Source organism: Uranotaenia lowii, chromosome 3 (genome assembly GCF_029784155.1).
Source record: "Uranotaenia lowii strain MFRU-FL chromosome 3, ASM2978415v1, whole genome shotgun sequence".
Taxonomy (NCBI): Eukaryota; Metazoa; Arthropoda; class Insecta; order Diptera; family Culicidae; genus Uranotaenia; species Uranotaenia lowii.
The window spans coordinates 173,822,198-173,848,137 of NC_073693.1; the positions used below are offsets into that span (position 1 = coordinate 173,822,198).

Consider the following 25,940-nt stretch of genomic DNA (forward strand, 5'->3'; position numbering starts at 1 on the left):
GACATGCCTGGTGTAAACATATTTTTCAAACAATCAACACGCCTTTGCATGCATTCCGGCGCACTGCTCGGTTCTTGATACATTTTATTTATCTATTTAACCGACGTTTCTGGCAAAATCAGGTTTAGACTTGCCAAAAATGTCAATTTAATACCGTTTTTAGATATTTATTCCATGCAGGTCATTCTTCCTCAAGATTTTACCATATGGTGATGGTAAAACACATATTTGCATGCATAAGCAGGGTTCTACTGTAGGGGAGAGTGGGGATACTTGATCCCCTTTTCTTATTTTCACCATATCTTTTTAGAAAAATTTAGCAACTCGCCGTCTTTGACATTTTCTGACAGCTTGTAACTTCAAGTTTCTATGCTCCAAAAATTAGAACGATACTTGAACCCGTTGATGAACTAGAAGCATTTTCGTGGGAGTAAAAAAATTGCGATTTTTCTGAAGTTAGGGGAGACTTGATCCCCTATTGAAGGAGACTTGATCTTTTATTCAGGAAGCCCTAATCCTTGTATAAAAATCAAACAAAACCCCAAGATAGTATGTTAATTGACTATTTTGGTCATGTTTGTTCTCATTTCACAATTTATAGCAGACATAAGAAGAAAATTCTATAACTTTGTTTCAACGCTAATAACATTGCATACTTAAAGGCGCTATTTTTTTATAATTAGGAGAAAATTAATTATTTTTGCTCTTTTCTTCAGACAATTGGTTGATAAATATTAGTTTTTGGATAAATATTAGTAATTTCGTAATCAGCAATCATAACGATCAATTCAGAAGAAGAATATGCCGTTTGGAAGGGGGATCAATTGTACCCAACTCTAGGGGATCAATTGTACCCATAATCAACATTTTAGAAAACTTTTCCTGAAAAAAGTTGAGAGTTTTCCATTACTTTGAAAATATGGAATTATGAAGTTCATTTTACGCTCGAACGATTGATACATTGGAACAAATATTTTTTTCATAATTTTCCCATGTAAGGAACATTTTAAAGTGATGAAAAAAGATCTTCAAGTTACATTTTGTTAAATTTTTCAAACAAAGTTCAATTACTCAAACAATTATTTTGTTAAAATTTTTTTAACTGCAAGCATTGTTATTTTGCTCATTTTGGCACATTTTTCTAGAACATTTGATCTTCGTAAGACATTCCAGTTTCGAGATATAGCTAAGGAATCAAGTATCCCCAGGGATCAAGTATCCTCATTCTCCCCTACATATTACGTGCTACCTGAGGCACCGAGATTTTTCAATCCAATCAAAAACTGTAAATATGTATCTTAGAGGTTATGTGACTTAGATGACAATCAAAAAATTTCTTCCAAAATATTCTAGTACTACACCTAAATTTTGTGCATATTCAAATTTTGTGCATAAAATTTCACAATAAAAAAGCACACCAATTTCTTGAACGCAAAAGAGTACATGTACCTACTCTTGAAAGAGTACGTAAGGTATCCTTAGTAAACGTCAAATTATCAAAATTTAAATCGCAATATTCAAAGTCCTTCTATCGATTCGTTACAATGCAATGTGCTAGATCTCGATTCGATTGAACTTGACCTACGATCTTGGCGCATTGAAGAGTCGCGTGCCACATTGCCCTACATTCCAGGCTGTCCAATGTCGGTGGGATTTATCTCTATCGCTATGATTGATTTCTTATCTGTACACCCGACAGTTAGATGGGCTGTAGAATATGTCGTTTGATTGTTTCAAGATTTGAACATTTTTCTTCCCTAGGCACACTTGATAACAAAAAAAAACTAAGATTGTATTTGAGAATTGACACTTGAAAAGAAAGCTTCGAGCTTTGGGTGTAGATCGATTAAAACAAAAAATCAACAATTCGTTGATTGGTTGACCATATCCGTTCTTTACGACAGAAGCGATTTGTTTTGCAAAACCCTTGCTGTTTCCATGATTATAAAAATCTGATGACTTTCTCTTGTCATCATCAGTATCGATAGACATTTCATACCTATAGCTTAAAAAGTTTTTCTCAAAAAAATGCTAGTCATTATAATAAGCTTAGTGCTTCTAGTAGAAAGCTCATTTGGTAAGCTTCGCGAAGTAATTCTTAAAAAATAAAAATATATATTTTTCGTTCGTTCTTCTAGCTGCTCCATCGAATCTTATAATCAACGGAACAGATGCTTCCATTGAAGATTTTCCATTCATGATTTCGCTCAGGAGTTACGGTGGATCGCACTCATGTGGAGGGAGTATACTTTCCAAAAAATGGATTTTGACTGCGGCGCATTGTGTTAATGCTGGAACAACCCCATTGACCCAAACTATTCAGATTGGGCGTACGAATATTTCTCAAACAGAGGACTATTCTGTGTATACAATTGAACAAGTCATCAGACATCCCAACTACACAGCCGGCGGAAGTTACCGCAATGACATAGCCGTTGTAAAGTTATTTGATGAATTACAATTTTCGGACACTATCCAACCAGTGAAACTCCCGGAGCCTTGTTTTGAGGTCAGCGAAAATGACAACGGAGTAACTTTGATAGGATGGGGTATAACGGATAGTGGAATGGTAGCAGAAACATTACAAAAAGTTCAATACTACGTTGTACCCAATGAAGAGTGTAATGAACTTCTCTGGACAACGACAATCTATCCCAGTCAGATCTGTGCTGCGTATCCGGGTGGAGGAAAAGGTCAATGCAGTGTAAGTTTCTTGTTATTAAAGTAAGAGATTTACAGCTTATTATTGTGTATCATCTCTTCTAGGGAGATTCTGGTGGGCCGCTTTTACATGACGGGATCCAAGTTGGAATAGTTTCGTGGAGTATCAAACCCTGTACTGTTGCGCCGTATCCAGGAGTTCTGACTAAGGTGTCACACCATCTACCATTTATCTATGAACATACCGACTTAGATTCAACAGGTATAGATCTTCGCAGCTGTGATGAAATTTGAACTAGAGTTTGAAGTTTCCTGATAAAATAAATTTTGAAACGCGAAATTATGCTTTTTTTAATGGATTAATTTGGACCCTCTGCATATTATACCGATAGAGGAAAATGACTACCTACATATGTTATCTTTTGCATCTACAAACAAACTAATTGCTGATCAGATCAGCATCAGATCAGATTTTTGGGCTGGTCGTAATGGAAGTTGATGAGCTGAAGTCTCTCGTCCCGAGCTTTCCTCCCAGGGGTGGGCTTCCAAAGAAGACTAAACAAAATGGTGTTGGTGAAATGAGGGAAGTTTGTGTAGGTTCACAAACTTATCGTACTTTCACTTGCACACAAGCTACCGCCAGAGAACTTTGACGACTTTGACGCGATGGGGTCGTCGTAGACTAGGGATACCATACGTACTCTTTTAAGAGTACATGTACTCTTTTCCGATCGATGAATGTGCGTACTCTTCTTGTGAAATTTGACCAAATGTACTCTTTTCTTGTTGAAAGACATTTGATCAGAAAATCAAACGAATTTCTTCCATTTCATGAAGTTTCACATCTTATTCAAAAACTTAAAAAGGAATACAGCTTACGGAGAATTACTTTAATTTTGTTTTTAAATAAAGAAGCACTGCAGGCGATAAGCGCCTTTGAGTATGCAAATAGTAATCAATATGCACAAAATTTAGGTATAGTGCAAGAAAATTTAAAAAAAAAAGTTTCAAATTGTCATGTTAGTCACATAACATCCAAGACATAAGCAGTATTTAATTAAATTGATATATCTCGGTGCCATATCAGAGAGCACAAAATATGTACATTAGAACTCCGCTCATCCCAACTCCGGTTATCTGGGCCACAATTTTTATCTAAAATCCGCATAAAATGTGTTTTATCATAGCGATATATTTGAAATTGATGTCTCTGTCAAGTTTATCATCCAAACTTGCCAGAAACGTTGAATAAATAGAAAAATAAAATCCAAGTAAGAACCGAGCTATGCGCCTGGATGATATGCAATACCAGAACAAAAAGGTTTGTCAATGTATTTCGTTTAATCCGAGGAGGTCCCTCCTCCAAAGATCTCGGGTAAACAGGGTTCTACTGTACATCATTTTGCATACCATTCGGGCGCGGAGCATTGATAATATTATATGGACGTTTTTCTTGATTTTTGGATAAATGATCTCAATGTACTCTTTTTGGTGTCACGAGATATGGTAACCCTACCGTAGACTCGATTCACAACTTGCGCGACACCTACTACTATGACGAATCTCAAAAATCGACTGAATAACTTTTCCTTTTGGTCTCCAAGAATACTCCATTTTCCATCCTTCCATAGGAAAGCCACCTTTGGTAGCTGATGGTGACTGTCAGAATAACGATAAGTTATTCCGCAGTTCTTATGGGTGGAATTTACATTTTACCGAAATATCACATTTCAGTACATAAAGATCCACTCCCTACAAGACTGACATTATACATGTTCAAATTATGCATTGGAGAAACTACGGATATTACCACTTTGCCAAATACGAGCCGTTACCGGCTTCAGAAAACTTAATGTCCATTAGAGTGCCCCAAATGACCCGACTTTTGAGAAAGTTATGCGCTGCAGGCTAATTATTGTTTATTAGAATAAAATCAACGGATCATATGTAGATCCTAATGATAACTTAATAGTAATTACAATACAAGATAAAAAATTAATACAGGTCTATACAGTTCTTGAAATATTTAAAATTTTTCTCCGGAACACGTTCCTCGAAACATCGAAGTCGAAATGCGCAGAAAAGCGATTGAACGTTTTCAATATGCCGATAAATGCGCTGTTCGCTCCGTAGTTGTTGAGACGAATAGGAACATAGAGCTGCAAAAGCTGGTTTCTCAATCCTCGGGGACGCACGCTGAGAGGAATGGCAAAACGGGACAGTCGACTCTGGACGTTAAGAGATCAGCAACAAATAGAGCGCGCGTAGCGTTTCTGCGAGCTTGAAGCGTATCTAGGTTTATGAGGCGGCAGCGATTCTCATAACTTGGTAAAGTGAACGGGTCTTGCCAGTTCAGATGACGTAGGGCATACCGCATGAAGCGACGCTGGATAGCCTCGATTCGTTCAACCCCATTCTGGTAGAAAGGGCACCAAACAGCTGAAGCATACTCGAGGATGGAACGAACTATACAGCAGTAAAGACTTTTCAGGCAATACACGTCTTTGAAGTCTTTGGCCATGCGAAATAAGAATCCAAGGTTTCTGGAAGCTTTGTCGACGATGTAGTTTGTGTAAGTCTTAAACTCCACCCGTTGATCGAGAATAACGCCCAGATCGTTGATGTGGTCCACCCGAGAAATGATTCCATCTCCGAGAGCGTACTCCGCATAAAGAGGGTGTCGCTTACGAGAAAATGATACGACCGAGCATTTACTGCGATTCAGGGGCAGGCAATTCAAGGGGCCGTTCACTAATTACGTAAGTACATAGAGGGGGTGGGGGGTTTCACATTTGCTTACGATCTCTTACTAGGGGGGTAGGGGAGGTTTCCAAAAATCTTACGTAAGAAAGGTTACATTGATAAATTCGTCACACCCATACGAAACCATATTACTCAGGTTTTTTTCACTACCTATTTGTTGGCAAAAATTGCCAGTTCCAAAAAATTTATAGTGAACCAATTCAAACCAACATGCCATCGAAAACACTATATCACGTTATTCGAAAAGATCGTCGCTTTACACTTTTCATCACCCGAGCAGACTTTTATGGCAAAATTATAGCAAATTTTGCTATCACGCCCTGAGAGCCGAATTTGCTCTCATTTTGCTTGACATAAGGTGGTACACAGCAAAAATGAGAGCAAAGATTTTCATACTTGGTTAGCAAAGTGATGCCTAATTTTGCTAAAACTGAGAGCCGAACTACACCTCATTTTCCGATAGCTTGGAGAGCACAATGATGCCAGTATAAGGTATCACATAATTTTGCCTGACATCAAAATTTGGCATTATTTTGCTTTCAAAATTTTATCAAAACTACAGCAAAATGAAGTATAATTTTGTTATCCCTGTTTAAAAATTGCGTTTTATTTTTGCTATGTTCTACCTTAAGTCAACCGAAATGAGAACGAACTTGCTGATCAAGGCGTGATAGCAAAGTTCAATCTTGTAATTTTGTCACATTTTAAATAATAATTATTGTACTACTTGGGTGCAAACAGTTGCTAAAATCGCCTGCACTTATGCAATATACCGGTCTTAGGCAGCGAATATGAAATAATTCTTCATGTATAGGAAAATCGCCTTTTGTTATGCAATGTTTTTTACGAGAATTCACCACTACGTGGCATTTTTGCCCAACACAATGATTAAACAAAAAATCATTCTATAATTTGGGCATCAAAATCTACTTGGGATATGGCATTCGTGTCGTGTTAATGCAAATCTTTCTAACCTCGGATAATTGAATAAATTTATTTCAAAAAAAAGTTTTCCTGGCCCAACTTTTAAAAAATAGCATGTTCCTATTTCTAATATTCTAAATTAAAAAACATCAAACATGTTCCTTTTTTGTCTCCGTTAAATCAATAAAAAAAAATCAAAGCAATCGAGAGACTCCTATGAATTCAACCACGGTATAAGAAAAGATCTAATAGCGGAATTTCGACAGCGTCTTCTTCAGTGATTCGATCGAAAACACTTAGGTACTGAAGATAATAAGTAACTTTTCTTATAACGTAGTTGAATTAGAAGGAATCTTTCGATTACTTTGATTCAGTAGATCATTGTATAAATTACATTGCGATGTGTAAAATTTGGTTACATAAACTTCCAGGGACAAACATTTTTAGAGAAAAAATGTTGTTGACAGAATTTCGGACAATTTTCATCATTTTCTAAAATACCGATTACTTAACGTTATTCTAATTAACATTATTGGAATTGCAAAAAATTAATCATTAGAAATTTTAAAAACCTGATTTAACAAACTGTAAATTAATCAAGCTAAACAAATTCTATCAGCATATCTACTTATTGATAATACAAATCGATGTTCCAATCCTTTTTCAATACATCTATCTTTAATTTTTAAAGAATAAAATTAATGATACTTTACACGCTCACGAATCAGACGCTGTTAGGACTGAAGAATGCGTCCGACTACACAAAACGTCTGATTTCAAATAGTAACGTAGAAAATACTTGGCATTATTTCGCCCAAATACCGTATTTTTTTATCATATCGAAAAACCGATCGATTTGTGAATATTAAACGGACAAATGAAAACGTCTTCTTTGAAAAACATTTTTAATGCACGTTGAATTTTTAAGAAAATTTTGAATTATGTAATTGAACGAAACGTACACTAACAAATGGACTCGACCTCACCTCTCACCTTGGCGTGTATTATTTATACTAATGAAGGCAATATCCATGATGGCAATGAGTAATGAAAACCGCAACTTCATTCATGCAAATTCTTGTGCAACATGCTACATTCCTATGAATATTTCGTACTCTAAACCTGACAAGTCGATATTCATACTACTTTGCAATTATAGTTAAATCGCCTTTACTTATGCAACTGCTACAGTGAAGACGCTTTTCGTAATGGCACTGATAAGTTCAGCGCACTGTAACGACTTAATGTATAGGAATGTTATGTCTTCATAAATGTGTTTGCTCAGAAATTGGTCGAATCCAAAATATTGTCTTTGGCAATATACCATTCGTTAGCAGAATCTCGCAAAGCGTTTAACGATGTACATTGTACGATGATACAAGAAATGTATCCAAGGGCTTTCTAAAATTATTTGACAAACTGCTCCCGAACGTTTATTAAACCATAATTCAAACTTTAAAATGTATTCGCGAGAAGGAAAATCAATGTCTTGGGAATAAAGAATAAGAAATGGTTCTTGATTGAATTAAAATATATTCTACTTACTAATTATTTTAGGAATTATGTTCGTTAAGTTATGTTGTGAGACGCAATATTATGAAAATAAAATTTAAAAAATCTACTAACCTTTTTACTGGTCCAATACCCACGCTGGACTGAATAAAGAAATGTTCCTGGAACCGCAATTGTGAACGTAGAATGATTGATCCACTTCCGGCAGAAAGAAATAACCAAAGGCAGCTGTATCGATTACTCGTGTGTGATACCGTCACTAAAAAGAACAGTATGGTATGTTGTTGGATTCAGCCAATTTGAAAATAAATTTGTTCCTAGTTGGTGGAACAGCTGCCGAAGTTCATAACGTGACAAAAGAACGTGAATTTCAGTGAAGTTCTGCCAATTCTGCAAGAAAAAATTAAAAAAATGTCAAGGAAAAGTATTATTCAACTAAAGTTCTTACCACTATAAATTTGGCGCGGGATGTTCATGTCATTTTTAGATGTTTCGACTGCTCCTGCAGTTCCAACTGGTTCCTGTGATGCTGGAAACGTTTTTGTCGGGAACAGTGGAAGTATCCGAATGAGCCGAGAGGAAAAACTATTCTTCCTCTGTGTTGATTGTTGTTGTCTGTCCATCAGTCTTGCATGAATTCGTCCACCTATAGATTCGTCCGTGGCGAATTGTTTCCTCCAGGAGTCTATCGCTACGAAAACCGGCAAGCAGGAATAGAACCTTTGGGAGAAGCTCTTCATTTTTGTCATCGTCTTCTGCCACTACATCCAGTACGACATTCTTTTCTGGAATCCACTGTGAAAGGCAACAGTCAACTTCTGTTGTTTTAACACTTTCGGAACCGCGAGTAAACAACAACAGTTCGAAACGAGCGAAAAAAAACCAAATAAAACAAAACAATCTTTAGACCATGATGAATCTAGTATGGTGGTCTCAAATGCCAAATCGCATGATCAGCCATATTGAACAATTTTTGACAGCTGGCTGAAGTGTTTACGAAAAAGGGGGTCCATGGATGCCTGGTGTTTGAGATAAAAAATCAGAGAAATTTAGAAAAAAAAGTTTATGTTTTTTTTGGATGCTCCGAAATAGCTGTGACTAACCGTGATAATAGGAAGGACCTTTTAAGTGTGGACCAAACAATCAAAATCCTAAACCGAATGTTGCTTGTCTGATCGATGGCATCAAGGTCGAACTCAGGGTGTTCATCATCGAAGCGGCAGTCGAGGCTACGTCACTGCCACCGCTGTCGCCGCCCTCTCCATAACCCTTCAGCTCATCGGTTCCCTCGTTCAGAAGGGCCAAAAACTCCATCTGGTTCTCCCAAATGATACCCATCAGATAGCAACAGACGGGGGTCCCCCTGAAGCAGCTGTTTCATCTCGATGAAGATCAGATGTTCCTGCAGGAAGGCCAGCCGCTTCTCGGACGATGGAATGTCATGCCTCGCCATGTTACCATCCGATTCGATGACTTTTCGCTGCACCGTCATCTATTGGTCAAACGACTTCCAGCAGAGCACCTGGCATCCCAGCCAGCTGTCAAATTTCGGCTGCGTTTCGCCCCCACCATCGCATCCAACTCGCCTCTACTTTTTTTCCAAAGTGAGACCACCATACTAGATTCATCATGCTTTTGACATTACGCTTGTTGATGCCTACAAAGATGCCAGGTGCATTAAAATTGCAGTTAGGTGCAAATAGTAGTGTAAAATTAAATGCAGGTTCAACCGAAAATAGGTCTTTAAAACTGAAAACTAGATCTTTTCCGTATTAGATCCGTATTAATTAATCATAACGAAAATTGATGATGTCTAATTTTGCTACAGGGAATAATTGACATCCTATGATGCTATCGTTTAGGTCTCTGATTTTTACTGTTATAAAATTAAAATCTAATTTCAACCAAGTTTTACTATCAGATGCTAATCTACATCAAATTGTGCTAACATCTAGTGGTGGTAGCGTATTGTGGTTTCATAATGGTATCAAATAAGTTTTTTTTCGTCATAAGGATGCCTAGTTTTGCTATCAAAGTCTACCCGGGTTGTTTCCTTTTTAATAAAACGATAGTTTCTTGATAGGAGTTGAATGAGTTAAAAGTAAATAAAATTTCAGAAATTTTCGGTTCTAACCAAAATTTCTTTCGTTAAATTGTGAATTATCTGTGCTTGTATTGATTCTGAAAAATATGGATAGCTCATTGATCCTTATTTTTGCTACCAATATCAAATTTTACACAGAAACATTACATTCTTTACCAGTTTTTCCTGTCGGGGTTTTTTTTTGTAAGTAATATTTGAAACCTCCATTATACCTTGTTTTGCTGTCAAATTAATTTCTATACCAAATTTTGCTTACTGTTTGCTACCGATACCTAAATGTGGTCTCAGCTTGCTGTCAAATGAAAATATATGAAACCTTATTTATGCCTTATTTTGCTCTCATACAAAATTTAAAAGCAAAAGATGCTATCAGTTAGCTGTTGACACCTTATTATGGTTTCAGTTTGCTATCAATTTGGGCATCAAAGTCTGCTCGGGCAATAACAAACTTTTTAATTGAGAAACTTATAGAAACAAAAAGGAAAGTGGTATGTTGTGGCACCACGATTTGTAAACATCATATTTAGAAAACGGCTTCATCAAGAAAAAATATTTAAAAAAAAATATGAGGCGTTTTAAATAATGATTTTCTTGACAGTTTTTTCAGTGATAGACACTACCAACTCTAAATATTACAAACGATTTACCAAAAAAGCCTCAAACTTTATCGATCACCGATGAAATCAGTCCGAGCTTTTAAGTTAGTTGACAACGTAATTGTCGTTAACCGTTTGGCACCAATTCAAGAAGTATAAAATGAATTTTTATGGTTTTCAGTTATAAAGAATTATAAAGAATTTTTACTTAAAATGAGCTTTGCCTTGAAGCATGGATGTCACATTGTAATATATTCAACCTATTTTTGTAAAAAAAAAGTGTCAATTTCTGAAAGAATGAAAAACGTAAGATCTTACTAGGGGGGGAGGGGGGGGTTTCGGAAAATCTTACTTTTTCTTACCAGGGGGGGAGGGAGGGTTAAAAATTTCCAAAATCGTGCTTACGTAATTAGTGAACGGCCCTCAAGTCACACCATTGAGCAAACACATTGAACTACTGCTGCAGGAAATTGATGTCCTCTTGGCCGTTTATGGTGTGAAAGAGTTTCAGGTCGTGGGCATATACAAGTTTTTTGCAGTCAAGGAGCGAGAGTACGTCGTTAAAATATATCACGAAAATTAGTGGTCCTAAATGACTTCCTTGAGGCACGCCGGAGCAGGCAAGAAAATGATTTGAAAAGGAGTCACCAATACGAACGGATAACTTTCGACCTGTTAAGTAACTATGGAACCAGTGCAAAAGGGATCCACAGAAACCCAGACGTTCCAGCTTAGCGATAGCGATATCGTGGTTCACCTAGTCGAATGCAGCAGAAAGGTCAGTATATATGGCGTCAGTTTGGGTTTTCATAGCAAAGCTGTCTTGCACAAAAGATGTGAAGGTGAGTAAGTTGGTAGTCGTGGATCGTTTAGGCATGAACCCGTGTTGATCATTGGAAAGTTGGTGCTTGAAGAACGAATTAATGGGATCCAAGATAACCAATTCAAACAATTTGGCCACCGCGCATAGAGCTGAAATTCCGCGGTAGTTGTTAACTTCTCTCTTGTCACCCTTCTTGTGAACAGGAAACATGTAAGCTTCCTTCCATAGTGAGGGAAAGATTCCAACATCCAGCGATGATTGGAAAATATGCCGAATAGGAAACAGCAAAAGTGGCATAAAACGCTTCAAAAAAGTAGCAGGTATACCATCCGGGCCCAGAGATGTAGAGTTTTTCAGCTTAACTGTCGCTTTCGATATGGATGCACCTTCGATTGTGAAACCGTTAACGAAGAAGCTGTGGGCAATATATTTCTCACAGTTCTAGCCAGTTGCTCAGGAGAAATGGATCCAGTTGTAAAAATGCTAGAGAACTTTTCGGCAAATAGATTACAAATTTCGGGGTCAGAGTTCACTGTGTCGCTGTTCAGGAACATGTGAGACGGAAGCCCTGATTCCCTCCGCTGATTTTTACGTGCTTACAAAAAGATTTCGGGCTGCTCTTGAGATTCTGTTGTAACCGATTAATATAATTCTGGTAGCAGCGCTTACTGGCTTTCTTATAGGCAGAATTCAATTTGCGATATTTGTCCTTAGTGTAGAGGGACTTGTGTTTGTTGTAGTTGCGTAGTGCGCGCTGCTTAGCCGTCTTAAGTCTCCGAAGACTTCCAGTAACCCAAGGGATCCGTAGAATTGTAGCCGTGCTACGTTTCGGCACATGGCGATCGATGATATAGTTCAGGATGTTCGCAAACGTCTCGGCAGCTGCATTGGGATTAGAGAAATCGAGCTCAGCCTCCCAATCAATGGATTGCAGGACGAGGGATACAGCTTCGAAATCAACGTTCTTAAAATCGTGATAGACAGATGCGGTTTTCTCTTCTGAGCCAAGTATTTTAGTGATATCGAGTGAAATCACTAAGGCTGGATGATGTGGGACAGTTTTAACCAGAGGAGCAGGAGCAGATTCAATCGTCGGATTCTTGATTCGTTCACGAAGCAGAGATCAAGCATACGGCCGTTTTCATTTTCAATTTTGTTGATCTGTCGAAGAGTCGCGGTACTCAAGGAGTCTAGGAAGATGTTAGAGGATGCTGAGAATGATGAACGAGCAGGATCCGGAAATAAAAAGCCGCTTGGGGAGGAGCACCATTTCAAACCAGGTAGATTGAAGTCGCCGATGATGAGTACATATGTCGTCTGCCGGAGAGAAAATCGAGCTTAAAGCTTAGTTCTTTTAGAAATGGGACACTTTGTTTTGCTAATAGCTCGTTTACTAGTGATCGGATATTCAAAATATTCACAGCATTTTGCTGCCTGTGAAAAGTACTATCCGACCTATTTTTCTTAAAATTTTAAATTAATGCGTTTTTGAGATATTTACGATACAAAAGAAAATGGAAAAAATAATTTTGCACAGTTTCCTTCAAAATCCATCATTATCAAATTGATAGCTGACAAAACCGTTAATTATTCAAAGAATTACAGTGTGTGAGTGGTGGAAAAGTATGCAAACACTGTCAAAAATGTCCACAAAATTCAAATCCAGCATTGAAGTGAAGCACATGATCGGCAAATACGGTTAAGGGTCATCTGAGAAGTCAAGTCTCGTTAGCAGCATTTTTTATTTGGAATAAGCGCAAAACTTAGGGTGGATCGCTGAAATGTCCAAAAAAAATTTCTCTGATGTGCTGAAAGTGTTACCTAGTAATAAGTCATTCAAACCCAACCTTAAACATCAATTTTTTGCTAGTTCAAGAGCTCGTAAGCTGTATAACCGGTACCGAAGCAACGAGATAAATGATTTCTAATGAACAACAAAACTTATGAAATACCCTATTTCAACAAATTCCTGCGTTTGAATCCTATACCATGTCTGCTCGTGGCAAGGTCTTGAGCATATTAAAGTATGTATTTGCTAGTTGTTTTGTATAAAATATAATGATTTATCAAAATTCTGCACCTGTTGAAAAAAGCAACAATTTTCAAAAAGAAAACTTTGGTTTTCGCTGTTTCCAAAAGCCTTGAAAGAGTAATCTTGTATGTACTCTTCGCAACCAACGATCTAGACTAACCGATTATACTTTAAATTGAATCTCATGATGGTTTTACTTCGTTTTTGTCAGATTTTGCCAGCAGAAATTCTACGTAAAACGCATTAAAGTGGCTCAAAAATAACCAAGTTTTGTTAATTTCGAAACTGCTGTATCCACTTAATTGCACTCAGTATCATTTCAAAGAGAAGTATTGGACCGAAAAGTAGCAGAAATTGAAGGAGGAGGATGTAGCAATTTGAAATTCAGATTAGACGAAGCATAAGTTTTAAAAAACTGATCAATACCAGTAATGAAAAAAGTGTGCCCTGGCCGATGGGAGGTACCGAGAGTAAAGTAGATTTTTTTCTTACAAAAAACGATAAATATTTTTTTTCAAATTTTTTCATGAATCATCATAAAATTACCTTCATTTGCTTCATAGAAAGTATTTAGGTCAAACGAACGGTTTTCGAGATACACGCATTCGTAACTGTTCCCTTTTCTAAAAGAACTAAGCTTTACTTTAGAGAGGCAGAGCGAAAAAGATTCAGCTAAAGCCAAGTCTCCAGAACGGTCAGGGGGCACGTACACTACGCACAAGTAAAGTTTCCGATCTCCGAAATCAATGCGAATCCAAACAAGTTCTAAATTGGCCCAGGAATCGTCTTCAATTGGCTTAGCTGGAAACGCAGATTTCACGGCGAGTAACACTTCACCACCAGTAGACTTTTTGCTGTTACGAGGACTACGGTCGCAACGGAACACTGCGTAATCTGGGCCAATAATCTGACTAGAGAGGGTCCGGTCGTTGAGCCAGGTTTCGGTGAAGGCAATGACGTCGTAGCAGGAACACGAAGTCGCCAACAAGTAGTCAATCAAACAACTATTAACCCCACCGACGTATGTGTTCAAAGAAAAAGTATTATGATTGCTGCATACATTTAGGGATAAAAAGACTGATAAAAATATTCTACTAGCTGAAATCATAACTTATTGTTTTGATGGATGAAATTTTGAAACTAACAAACTCGTGAGGCAACACAATCATATTCCAGCATAAGGAAACGTGATTTAAAAGGTAATTTTTTTTTATTTTCATTTTGATGCATTTTAGACCAGACTGGTAACTGAATTATAAAATTTTTATTTAAAAAAAATTGGTGATTGTCCGAAAAATATTTTTACATCAACTGTGTTGGTATAGGAAAATAAAAACAAAATGAAGTTTGTAGGTGACATCATTAAGCGAATCCGTCATACTGGGTTAAGTTTTTTACGGCATCGAATAATGTAAAGCTTTGCACTTCTTTTAACCTTTTTTTTTAATTTTCTATGAGAAATAAAAAAATGAAAAAACTATCTCATGATGTGAGAAACCCCGTCATCATCATTTTGATATCATTAAATGATAACTTTGTTACATGATATTTAAATCAAAATTGAATAAGTGTTGTTGTATACAAATGTTGCATTTTACCCTGCTGTTGCATGATGCCCCGTTTGTTGGTAAAGAGTAGGGTTACCATATACCGTAACAAAAAAAGAGTACTTTGAGATTTTTATCCAAACAGTCAGGATAAACGTTAAACAGTAGAACCCCGCTTATCCAAACTCCAGTTTCTGAGCTTCCGCATTACCTTAGACTAGTGATACCATACGTACTCTTTTAAGAGTACATGTACTCTTTTTCGATCGAGAAATGGGCGTACTCTTCTTTTCATGAAATTTTATCAAATGTACTCTTTGTTTTGTTGAAAGACATTTGATCAGAAAAACCTGCGTATTTCTTCCATTTTGTGAGGTTGTTTTAACATCTTACGCAAAACTAAAAAAGGAATACAGTTAACAACAAATTACTTTAACATCTTGTTTCCATTAATGCTTTTAAGACTCAATAAAGCGATAAGCGCCTTTGAGTATGCAAACAGTAATCAAGATGTACAAAATTTAATACAAAATCTAATAATGATTGTAGAGGAAATGTACGTGTGAATAAAAAAGCTTTTTTCAAATGGATTCTTTTATGATGTTTTTTTTGTGGTTTGTCAGCACAACATCTAAATACTGCTTCTTCTTCAGATAAATAATCGAACTTTTACATAACCATAAATTGACAGTATTTGATGGGATGGCTGAGAGCTCACGAAACTGGAGTTGTATAGTTTTTCCTGATTTTTTGGGTTAAAGATCTCAATGTTCTCTTTTTGGTGTTACGGGATCTGGTAACCCTACCTTAGACGTCAGGTAGACACAAGATCCATATATTTACTAAGCTTTGCGCCCGGATGGTATGCAAAAGGATGTACAGTAGAACCTTGGTTACCCGAGGTAATGGGGGGAGGGATGACCTCGAATAAGTGAAACCTTGGATTAAACGAAATACATTAAAAAACGCTATCCTCTTTGCTGTGGTTTTGCATATCTTTCAGGCGCACAGCCTGGTTCTTAAATACATGGATTTTATTTTTCTATTCAATGGACGTTTCTGGAAAAAATAGATTTTGAACTTGCCAAAAACGTCAATTTAATACCTTAAAAATATATCGCGATGATAAAACACATTTTTAAACGGATTTTGGATTAAAATGGTGACTCCGATAACGCGGAAGCTCGGATAACCAGAGCTCGTATGAGCAGGGTTCTACTGCACATATTACGAGCTATCTGAGGCACGTAGATGTTTCAATTCAATCAAATACTGTTAATGTCTTGGAGGTTATGTGAATTAAATGACTATTATAAACTTTCTTTTAAAATATTCTCCTACTGTACCTAAATTGTACCTAATATTGATTACTATTTGCATACTCAAAGGCGCTTATCGCGCTCGCTGTATATAAGGTATATAACAGAACGACTAAAAATGTATGATTGTAAAACAAAATGTTAAAATATTTTTTTTAAGCTGTATTTCTTTTGTAGTTTTTACATAAGATGTGAAGCAGCTTCAAAAAATGGAAGAAATACGTAGATTTTTTTTTCTGATCAAATGCCTTTCAACATAAAAAGAGTAGGGTAGAATGAGGATACTTGATCCCAGGCGATACTTGATTACTTCGCTATATATCGAAACAGAAATGTCTTACAAATATCAAATGTTTTCGGAAAATGTGCCAAGTAGGACAAAAAACAATCCTGTTATCTCAACAAATCTAAAAAAATTTATTGAACTTTTCTTGAAAATTTTACAAATGTGATTTGAAGATCTTTTTTTATCACTTTAAAATGTTCCTCACAAGAAAAGTTTTTCACAGAAATATCTTCCAATGTGTCAATCATACGAATAGGATTTGAACTTCATAATGCCATATTTTCGAAGCAATAGTGAACTCTCAATTTTTTTAAAGAGAAGTTTTCCAAAATGTTTGTTATGGGTGTCGGATTCTTCTAAGCCATCTTCCGGACAAACACTTGGAAAACGTTCGTTACTGCCAAAATTCATCAATCAACTGATGCTTCACGAACATTTGTATTTCCTCATCTCTTCTTTTATTCTAACCGTTTCTTAAATTGTACGTCTCGGTGGTCGAGTGGTTAGCGTGGTAAGACTCTGGTCCACTGATGGCATGGGTTCGATTCCCATTTCGGTACTGGGTGTTAAATGTTAATCTTAAGTTGTCCGCGTCATTTATTCAGTCTGCAAAGCCTAAATCGGCTAAGACGGTGTATGTCTTTAATGAAACTAAAGGAATGAAACGCAAAATTTCAAAAATATTTTGCAAAATAGGTAAATGTGACTCATAAATGTTACCGAATCCACCAAATTGCAAACAATCATGGGTCACTTTTTTCAAAGTAAAACTTAACATTTCTTGGTTGCTAGCTTGACCCTATTGCTCCTTGAATGTATACTTAGCAAAGAATGCCCCTAAATGTTTGCCAGAAACTTAATGATTTCCATGTTGATTTTCGGGTGTTGTCATGGATTTCTCTGTGACTTAACATTTTGAGCAATTTGACTAATAATGGTTACGGATTTCAATTTTGATCTATATTTGTGGTTTTGAAAAACGTTTATTGTTTCGGTAAATTATGTCATTTAAAAATAATTTGAAATATAATCATTAGACTGGCCCATAACAAAAAAAAATCTTTATATTCCACGCGGCACGCCCTAGGTTGGTGCATTTAGGTGAAAAAATGACTTTCTGAAAGTTTCAGATCATTTGAAAGAAGCACGAGCTGGCGCAAAGGAATTGAAATTTGTATGGAGATTTTCGGCAAAATGTATGAAAAATCAACATACTTTCACTCTTTGTGTTCTAAAATATGTATCCAGTATGCTAGAAAGCTCAGAATTTCAGGAATTGTAGTTCAAACAATTACAAACAAGTTTGTACAAGATTGCGACGCGATACGAGTTGACTGTGATGAGTTATTTGCAATTGAATGTGTGATTTTTTGCGCATTTCATCGATATATCGTGTATACTTAGGTGGGTTATTAGTACTAACTTGATCGCATTGTCACACAATGAGAATTACTGATAGAAAGTTCGTATCTTCGGCAAAGTTGTAGCTTATTTTATAACAAATATCTTTGCAAAAAGTTGAAAGAATTGTTTGAAAAACTATAAACTGCTGCATTGTGCGACGACGCGATCAAGTTAGTGCGATTATTAGCCCATACACCGTTCACGATATATCAATGAAATGCGAAATCACACATTCAGTTGCGGATAACTTATCACAGTCAACTCGTATCGCGTCACAATCTTCTACAAACTTGTTTTTCATTGTTTGAACTACAATTCCTGAAGTTCTGAGCTTTCTAGCTTACTGGATACATATTTTAGAACACAAAGAGAAGTATGTCGATTTTTCATACATTTTGCCGAAAATCTCCATACAAATTTCAAGTCCATTGCGCCAGCTCGTGCTTCTTCCAAATGATCTGAAACTTTCAGAAAGTCTTTTTTTCACCTAAATGCACCAACCTAGGGGGTGCCGCGTTGAAAAAAAATGTTGTAAAAATCATCCCATACAAAGTTGGGCCAGTCTAATAATCATATTTAAAATCAAAGAAGGAATATTTGATGAGTGAAATTCATGCTTGGTTGAATTTCAATCATCAAATCAATCAAATTTATTTCAGACAAAACAAAAAATACTACAATCAGTTACTTTTCAATAACTTATGGCCCTCATGACAAATTTATGTATAAATATAATGGTTTGCATTAGATTCCTCGTTATAAACCAAATAGGTTGCAAATATTTTTTTACTTTTTACCCTACGAGAGGTGCGTGATTCGAGCCAAACGAATGACAACCTTGATTTTGTTCAATACTTTTTTGCCCTACATTTTGCTAGAGGTCGATGTCGATCAGAAATTCCCAAGTCCATGACGATTTCGTTCGTTATCGATAAACCCAATCAGAATCTACGTTGTGATGCAGTTAAATCATCGGTTTTCATCCATATCTAGGAAGATCTTTGTTAGTGGGATTCATTTTAATTACATTGCGACTGTTAAAATGATTATAAAAATCTGTTCGCTTTTACCGACCACTATCAGTTACAAGCTAAATTTCACTCACTAAGTTGCAATTTCACATTGTTTACTAGAATGCTGCCTTCGGTTATCAGTGCACTGCTGCTGGTGGGAGGCACGTTTGGTACAGTATCTAAGATAAATCTGCTCTGAGATAAGAGGCCATAAAATTTGATTTTTGTTTTTTGAATAGCTGTTCCGGTGAATCCAAGAGCACGGATAATAAACGGAACTGACGCATCCATTGAAGATTTCCCATTCATGATCTCGTTACGAAGTTACACTGGGTCTCATTCTTGCGGAGGAAGCATCGTGTCGAAAAAGTGGATTATGACTGCTGCACATTGCGTCAACAATAGTACCACGCCTTTCTTGCAAACAATCCAAGTTGGGCGATCCAATATTTCGAAACCTGAAGACAGTTCTGTTTATAAAATTTCGAAAGTTATCATACATCCAGGTTACAGTCCAGAGAACAGCTACGTGAACGACATTGCCGTGTTTCAGTTAGTGGGAGAGCTGGAGTTTTCGGATTACGTACAACCGGTTCAGCTACCGGAGGCATGTTTTGAGGTCGATGCCGATGATTCCGGAGTTACTCTGATAGGTTGGGGTCTCACTGACGATGGAGTAGTACCGAGCACCCTGCAGAAAGTGAACTACTATGTAGTGCCCAACTACGAGTGTAACGACATCCATTCCTCTGCAACGATCCATTCCAGTCAAATTTGTGCAGCCTATCCGGGTGGAGGAAAAGGTCAATGCAGTGTAAGTAGCTTTTTCGTGGTACAGTTCAAACATTTAAAAAATCCTTTCTCACAATTTCTTTTTCAGGGGGACTCTGGTGGACCTCTTTTGCACAATGACGTTCAAGTCGGTGTCGTATCGTGGAGCATAAAACCTTGTACCGTGGCACCGTATCCCGGCGTGCTGACAAAGGTTTCTCACCATTTACCATTCATTTACGAAAACACCGATCTCGATTCGACAGGAGTAGACCTGCGGTATTGTCTTGGTTTTTGAATGATGTTAAATAAATTATCACTTCAAGGTAAATGGGAGTGCATCTTTCTTAAAAATTTTATTTCTGTCATTTTTTTCATACTTGTTTGTTTTTTTGAAATCCTTGTTTTGTGTTTTGATTTGTGTTGAAGAAACGTGATATTGAATCTCAACAACATTGATCACCCTGAAATTATTGGCGCCTGTATGTATACTAGGCGTTTAACCGTTAAAAACCAGTTCTAAAATACATATTTTCAAATTCAATTCTTTTGTTATTGTTACTAAGTTAACGCGATATGTTGTGTTTTGAAGAGATACAAAAAGAATCAAAGAAATAGGTTTACTGCTTTTCAAAAATAAATGTGTAAATTGTTGGAAGGAAATATTTGGAAAACCTATACCTACCTAACTAAGAGTCCGGCGCCGATTGACCGGCGTATAGGGCTGAGATAAAAGATCTCCACTGCTAGTGATCCGGAGCCAGCGTCTTCACTCGCTGCCAGTCAAGGTTCTCGTCAACTGTAAGGATTCCAGCGGCTAGACTACGCCGCCACGAGCTTCTGGGCGGCCTGCCTCTTCTTCGATGCCCATCTGGATTCCAGTCAAGCGCCTCTCTGCAAATGTCGTTTTCATCTCTTCGCAGCGTGTGCCCAATCCATCTCCACTTACGTTCCCGAATCTCAATTTCTAGCGCCTCGGTTTGGTCTACAGTCAACCGATCCAGTCAAGGTTTCATCCATTACGATAAGAAAAAGCAGCGGTGATAAATTACATCCTTGTCTCACTCCAGCAGTTACCGGAATTGGCTCGGACAAGACACCATCGTGCAAGACTTTGCACGAAAATGCCTCGTACCTTCGATGAAATGAACCAGTTTCTCTGGGACTCCTCGTTGCCTTAGAGCCGCTAAGATGTTTTCATGGTTAAGTCGGTCAAATGCTTTCTCGAAATCAACGAACACCAGCAGAAAAGAGTCCTGGAATTCGTTGATTTGTTCCAGTATTATTCGTAGCCTTGTGATGTAGTCCACTCATGATCGTCCAGATCGGAATTAAGCTTGTTGCCGTCGGGGTGTAGACGCCATAAAAATTATAATGAATTGTTCTCTTCATTAATAGATAGTGAATATGTGCACGATTCCAAAATGGTATAATTTATGGAAATCGGTTCACTTGTTTTGAAGATACAGCCAAAATGGTAAAATAGTAGTCTATATGACCCTAGCCGGCTAATTGTCCTCTTTTTACCCGCAAAGGAAGATTAAACATCGAATTTGGGACGTCCCACAAGTGAAATGCAAATCGAAATAGCTTCTAAGCAGTTCAAATCTTGGATTAGACCAGGGGTGGGCAACCTTTTGAACCAACGGGCCAATTTAATTTTGAAATTTTGTCGGCGGGCCGCAGTTAAAATATTTTTTTTAAATAATTAGCAGAGCTTCACGTCATATTTTAAAAAGTACATACTTTTGGCCAAATGAAATCTGAAATAGGAAAGATAAAACGAATTCGCGTGTAAAAACAGAAATTCAACACGACTTTTTAAAACCCCATATTAAAAAGCTACATCACTAAATCTTTGCCATTTTAAATTTTTTCAATTTTTTCAATTTCACATATTTTTAAGCAACTATATTCAAAACTACATTCTCGATTCTTTGATTTCTATCCAGGTTTATAATTTTTAATCTAAGTGAGATATCATTGGGAAAGGATTTCTAAAGCTATATTATTACTTTTGTACTTTGGAATGAGTTAATTATAAGTTAAATAACTGAATTTATCGATGTTTGTTATAAATTTTCTTTCAAATTACTGAAAAAAAAACATCACATTTAATTGCAAAGACCTTTTGGATCGAATCACAGAATTTCAGATATCTCTTGTTTTCATAAAGAACTAATAATTTTTGTTTTATGTTGATAAAAAATCTAAAATCGTTCACCCAGGTTTTATAATAAAACTTTCGTAATTTTCGTCAATATTCAGAAATGAAAAATATTTCACATGGTTTTGGTTTTTTTTTGCCAGTATTTGAATACTAACAGAACCAGCCTTTTTGTCGAGTTAGATAAAATAATTTAAAAAAATCCGCTGAGTATATTTTATATCATATTACCTTATTTTAGCTTGAAACGAAAATAATGACTTCGGTAACGGACTTCGAAATTCCTTTGATCATGTGTAGCTTCCGATTTTCGGCTGTTCTTCCGATTCACTTTGATGGATTTTATTTTCTGAAGTGGTAAATAATTAAGAAAAATGTATCCTGAATAAAAAAAAACTCCAATATTACGTTATGCCAATAAAAATGCAAATGCAGATAAGTGCATATTTGATCAAGTTATGTAAAGTTAAGGCATAAAAATTAGAAAAAAGCTTCGCGGGCCGCACAAAAGGATCTCGCGGGCCACATGCGGCCCGCGGGCCGCGTGTTGCTCACCCCTGGATTAGGCTGTTTAATGATATCAAAGTTACTGAAAGAAATATCCGGACGTTATGATAATGATCAACTAGTCTGGTTGGTAGTCGGAAGAAAAAAAGAGGCTTTACTCAACCTCTATCACACATTCGTCGAACACGCATTCTCTCTGCAATCTACCTAATTCTCTTTACGTCGAATGGGCTTCGGCCCATGAGTTCGAAAGCTTTTCACACTTAGTGTGGATACTTCAACTTCTCTAAATAACTTTTATGACAAATTATAGTTTTCGGAATATCTACTCAAATATCAACTTTTCTGAACTGTATCTAAATAAGTTTAAACTTTTCTAAATATATTAAAGTATAAAATTAATGGTAATATTCACTTGAAAATTTGCAACGGGAGGCAGTTGGGGCATGGGAGTAATCTGGGTGCTAAGCGGATGATTTATCCTCCTGTTTGATGCTTGCCCGGCTAAGAGACCCATAAATAGGGTGGTATATTATGTATGGCCCTTGATCACCAATCACCCCACCGTTCCTCGACCTGTTGACCCTCAAACAAGATTCCCGAACAAATTCGCAGGAAAACAACCTGGATAATAGATAAGTTCTCCGGTTGGCTACCAAAACACGAACTTAATAAGAATAAGATTCTCAAATCAAATCCTCACAGGGCCCACTTTCCCCGACCAAAATTCCCCAGATTTGCTTAGGAGGTAAGAAAGGGGGCTGAAAACTAAGAGTCAAAAACGAAAGTCAACCCAGACTTCCTGTAAAAACGGAAACCGAAAAAGAAAACGTGACCTTTAAACTCTCAATTAAAGCTACATCAAAATAACGTTTAAAGTAGAATTCTTTATGCTAAAATTATGCATGTGTTAGTGGGGGTTGGTTTACAATTTCATTTTCCGAATTTTCCTAGCTGCTTACATTTTCGTGAGGGAGACTTTCCCTCTAACTATCAGTGCTCGCAAGCGCTGCCTGGCTTACTTTTTCCCTCAGAAATCTAACTTAGAAAGAGTGCATTTGCTTAAATTGTGGAATTTGTGTGGAATTTTTCCTAGGAAATTCCCATCTCTCTTAGTGCGATTTTAGGGTTTGGGTTTGGGTTTGGTTTGAGTGATGTGATTAATTACCCATCGGATATGCTCGAGCAATCAGTTTTCAAGTGCGGCCGTAGCGTGGCACTTACAAAAATAAAATTGTTTCCTTTACAAGATTCGAACTCACAACCTCGGGGGTACACATCATAATTCTATGTGCACCGCCCGAACCAACTGAGCTGTTAGCGGGGGAGCCTCTAAAATGGGGATCTGCATAGGGACAGAAGAACATTGATGGTGTTTTCAATTCAGTACTCACTCGAGTTGGATGGTTGCTCAAACCTGATTTTACACCAGAAGCGGAAAAGTTTCCGGAAAATCGCCGTCGATCGGCTGTGGGATGAAGCGATGCCACTCTTGGATCCAAAACAACCGTTGCCGCCTCGCGTCTGCCGTTTCGCCAATCTGCGATGTCTACTGTCGGTCGAAACGTACCACGTGATGGAGATGGGTTTGCCGTTGACGATCGCTGGGTGCGTTGGGTAACCTCTCTCTCCCTGGCTGGATGATAGCGGGTTGTATGTAGATCGGTTCCTCCGAGAATCTGTGTGTTACATTAGTTCTCATATCCAAAATCCAAGAACTTCGTAATTATTATCGAACTGATAATCACGAGATCTCCGAAGAAAATTTCTTCTTATCAAGATTTTTTCATCTCATCCGAGGTTTTGATCTCCGATCTCGGGTCTAAGTTCGGGTGAAGCGAAATCAACAACCTGGTTACCACTACATTAATACTAGACTAGTGACGGGGTTAATAACCGGACGCATATCAACCAGCTGGTGACGACAGGCTTCATATAAACCAAACGCTAAGCTATTACTCCAGTTGCAATCATATCTCATTTAGTTCCTTCGTGACGTTATATCTGGAGTGCTCTTAGGCGGTGGGGTTCGACGTCGTTGAGTGCCTCGATTAAAGAGCACTCTCGTGAGTTCCAGTTACTGATGCGGGAGTCTGGGAGTACTATCCCTGAGTGGCTAAGGGTTTGAAGCCAGAGAATGCTCTGGGAAGTAGCATTCTAAAAATAACTTTTAGGGATGCACGAGCAAAACAACAAAATATCGATACTGTTAAAAATTCATTCGCTTTTTTTTTCTTTTTCTTTTCAATAGTAAATCAAATCTTGTTAACGTCTCTTCTGAAATCTTCGATCAGAACTTCTCACTTAAACAGTTCAAACATTCAAAACATTGTTACCCACGGCCAACGCATCTTCTCCATCTTTTCCTTGGTATATAAAACAATCGACAGGGTAACCAAAAACAATTGGAATCCGAATCTTGAGCTTGAGCTTGCTATCAACTACGGTCCACCTGCGGCCCCTCCCGGCCAATGGCATAATGGTTGCACTCCGTGATTGGTTCGAGATAATCAACATTGCACAATGAACTAATTGAAAGATTGCTGGGAACAAGCAATACAATCTCACTGTACAGTTTTGAGGATCTCCTACTTTTAAATGAACCAATAACGACGCTGGCCAAGTCCGTGTAGTCGATAAGAGGAAGGGAAGTGCAGCACATGTGATGATTTGTTTTGCGGAGACCGGCTGTACGCCATCCCTCCACAAATCTCACGCTGAATGTTTGGGGGTAAAGGTATTATGGCATGGAAATCACTATGGTAAGTGATGTGGCCATTTGAAACCTAAGCTCTCACACCTCCTGAATCCTATGTTTCATATTGAAACACCTAAAAACTCCTTAGAGGCCATATAAAAAAAGAATTAAAAGACACACTGTAGAACAGTTACCGTGGTTAACATGAGTCACAACACTTTTTAATGATAAAAAAAAATCTTTTATAACGAGCTAGCATATAAGCACAATTATTCATCTCAATTTCATCTATATTAAGACTTAAACCTAATTTAGAACAATTAAGTGTCCCTATCTGAGCTTGGCCTCAATTATTGAAAGCTGTGAGAATTTGTTGGTTGACCCTCAGTCCTCACTGATATAGATACACTTTTATTCGATTTGTTTAATATTGGAAAGACTTAACTATTCCATATAAAACGGCAGAATATTTAAAAATCTACACTTTTGATTGTATTTTAATTGTCTGCCTGAAATATGAAGCTATTTAATATTCTGGTAAAATGGATCAAGCAAGTTCTAATCCACGAAGAGTTAAACCATCTTAAAAAAAATGAAATTAATATTTCTGTGATGCAAGAAAATAAACAAATCACTTCTGCTAAATTTGCTATAATGATTTCCCACCTTGACATTAACATCGTTAATTGACCCAGGGCGAGAAGTAAAACCGGTAGAATCTCATATTTCCCTTTTCAAAACACGGGAATCTTATGCACCATGAGTAAAACATTATTGCCATCCCCCTCGCACTCTTGAAAATAATATATTGAA

At 37.1% G+C, this 25,940-nt stretch overlaps 2 protein-coding genes across 2 annotated transcripts; both read left to right on the plus strand.

Moving 5' to 3' along the window:
• Nucleotides 1-1,982: 1,982 nt before the first annotated feature.
• Nucleotides 1,983-3,001, plus strand: LOC129754846 (trypsin-1-like). The gene is made up of 3 exons (XM_055751078.1): nucleotides 1,983-2,077; nucleotides 2,139-2,704; nucleotides 2,767-3,001. The coding sequence occupies exons 1-3, from the start codon at nucleotides 2,029-2,031 to the stop codon at nucleotides 2,953-2,955; spliced, it is 804 nt and encodes a 267-aa protein (XP_055607053.1). The 5' UTR covers nucleotides 1,983-2,028; the 3' UTR covers nucleotides 2,956-3,001.
• A 16,039-nt stretch (nucleotides 3,002-19,040) lies between these two features.
• On the plus strand, nucleotides 19,041-20,114 carry LOC129757572 (trypsin-7-like). Its single transcript, XM_055754846.1, has 3 exons — nucleotides 19,041-19,154; nucleotides 19,224-19,798; nucleotides 19,865-20,114. The coding sequence occupies exons 1-3, from the start codon at nucleotides 19,106-19,108 to the stop codon at nucleotides 20,051-20,053; spliced, it is 813 nt and encodes a 270-aa protein (XP_055610821.1). The 5' UTR covers nucleotides 19,041-19,105; the 3' UTR covers nucleotides 20,054-20,114.
• Nucleotides 20,115-25,940: the final 5,826 nt, after the last annotated feature.

Excerpts from the sequence above, each read along its gene's own strand:
- LOC129754846 (XM_055751078.1), top strand. The coding sequence starts at position 2,029 with ATGCTAGTCATTATAATAAGCTTAGTGCTTCTAGTAGAAAGCTCATTT. Across the intron at positions 2,078-2,138 it reads TCTAGTAGAAAGCTCATTTG|CTGCTCCATCGAATCTTATA; the intron begins GTAAGCTTCGCG and ends TCGTTCTTCTAG. Across the intron at positions 2,705-2,766 it reads GAGGAAAAGGTCAATGCAGT|GGAGATTCTGGTGGGCCGCT; the intron begins GTAAGTTTCTTG and ends CATCTCTTCTAG.
- LOC129757572 (XM_055754846.1), top strand. The coding sequence starts at position 19,106 with ATGCTGCCTTCGGTTATCAGTGCACTGCTGCTGGTGGGAGGCACGTTT. Across the intron at positions 19,155-19,223 it reads GCTGGTGGGAGGCACGTTTG|CTGTTCCGGTGAATCCAAGA; the intron begins GTACAGTATCTA and ends TTTTTTGAATAG. Across the intron at positions 19,799-19,864 it reads GAGGAAAAGGTCAATGCAGT|GGGGACTCTGGTGGACCTCT; the intron begins GTAAGTAGCTTT and ends TTTCTTTTTCAG.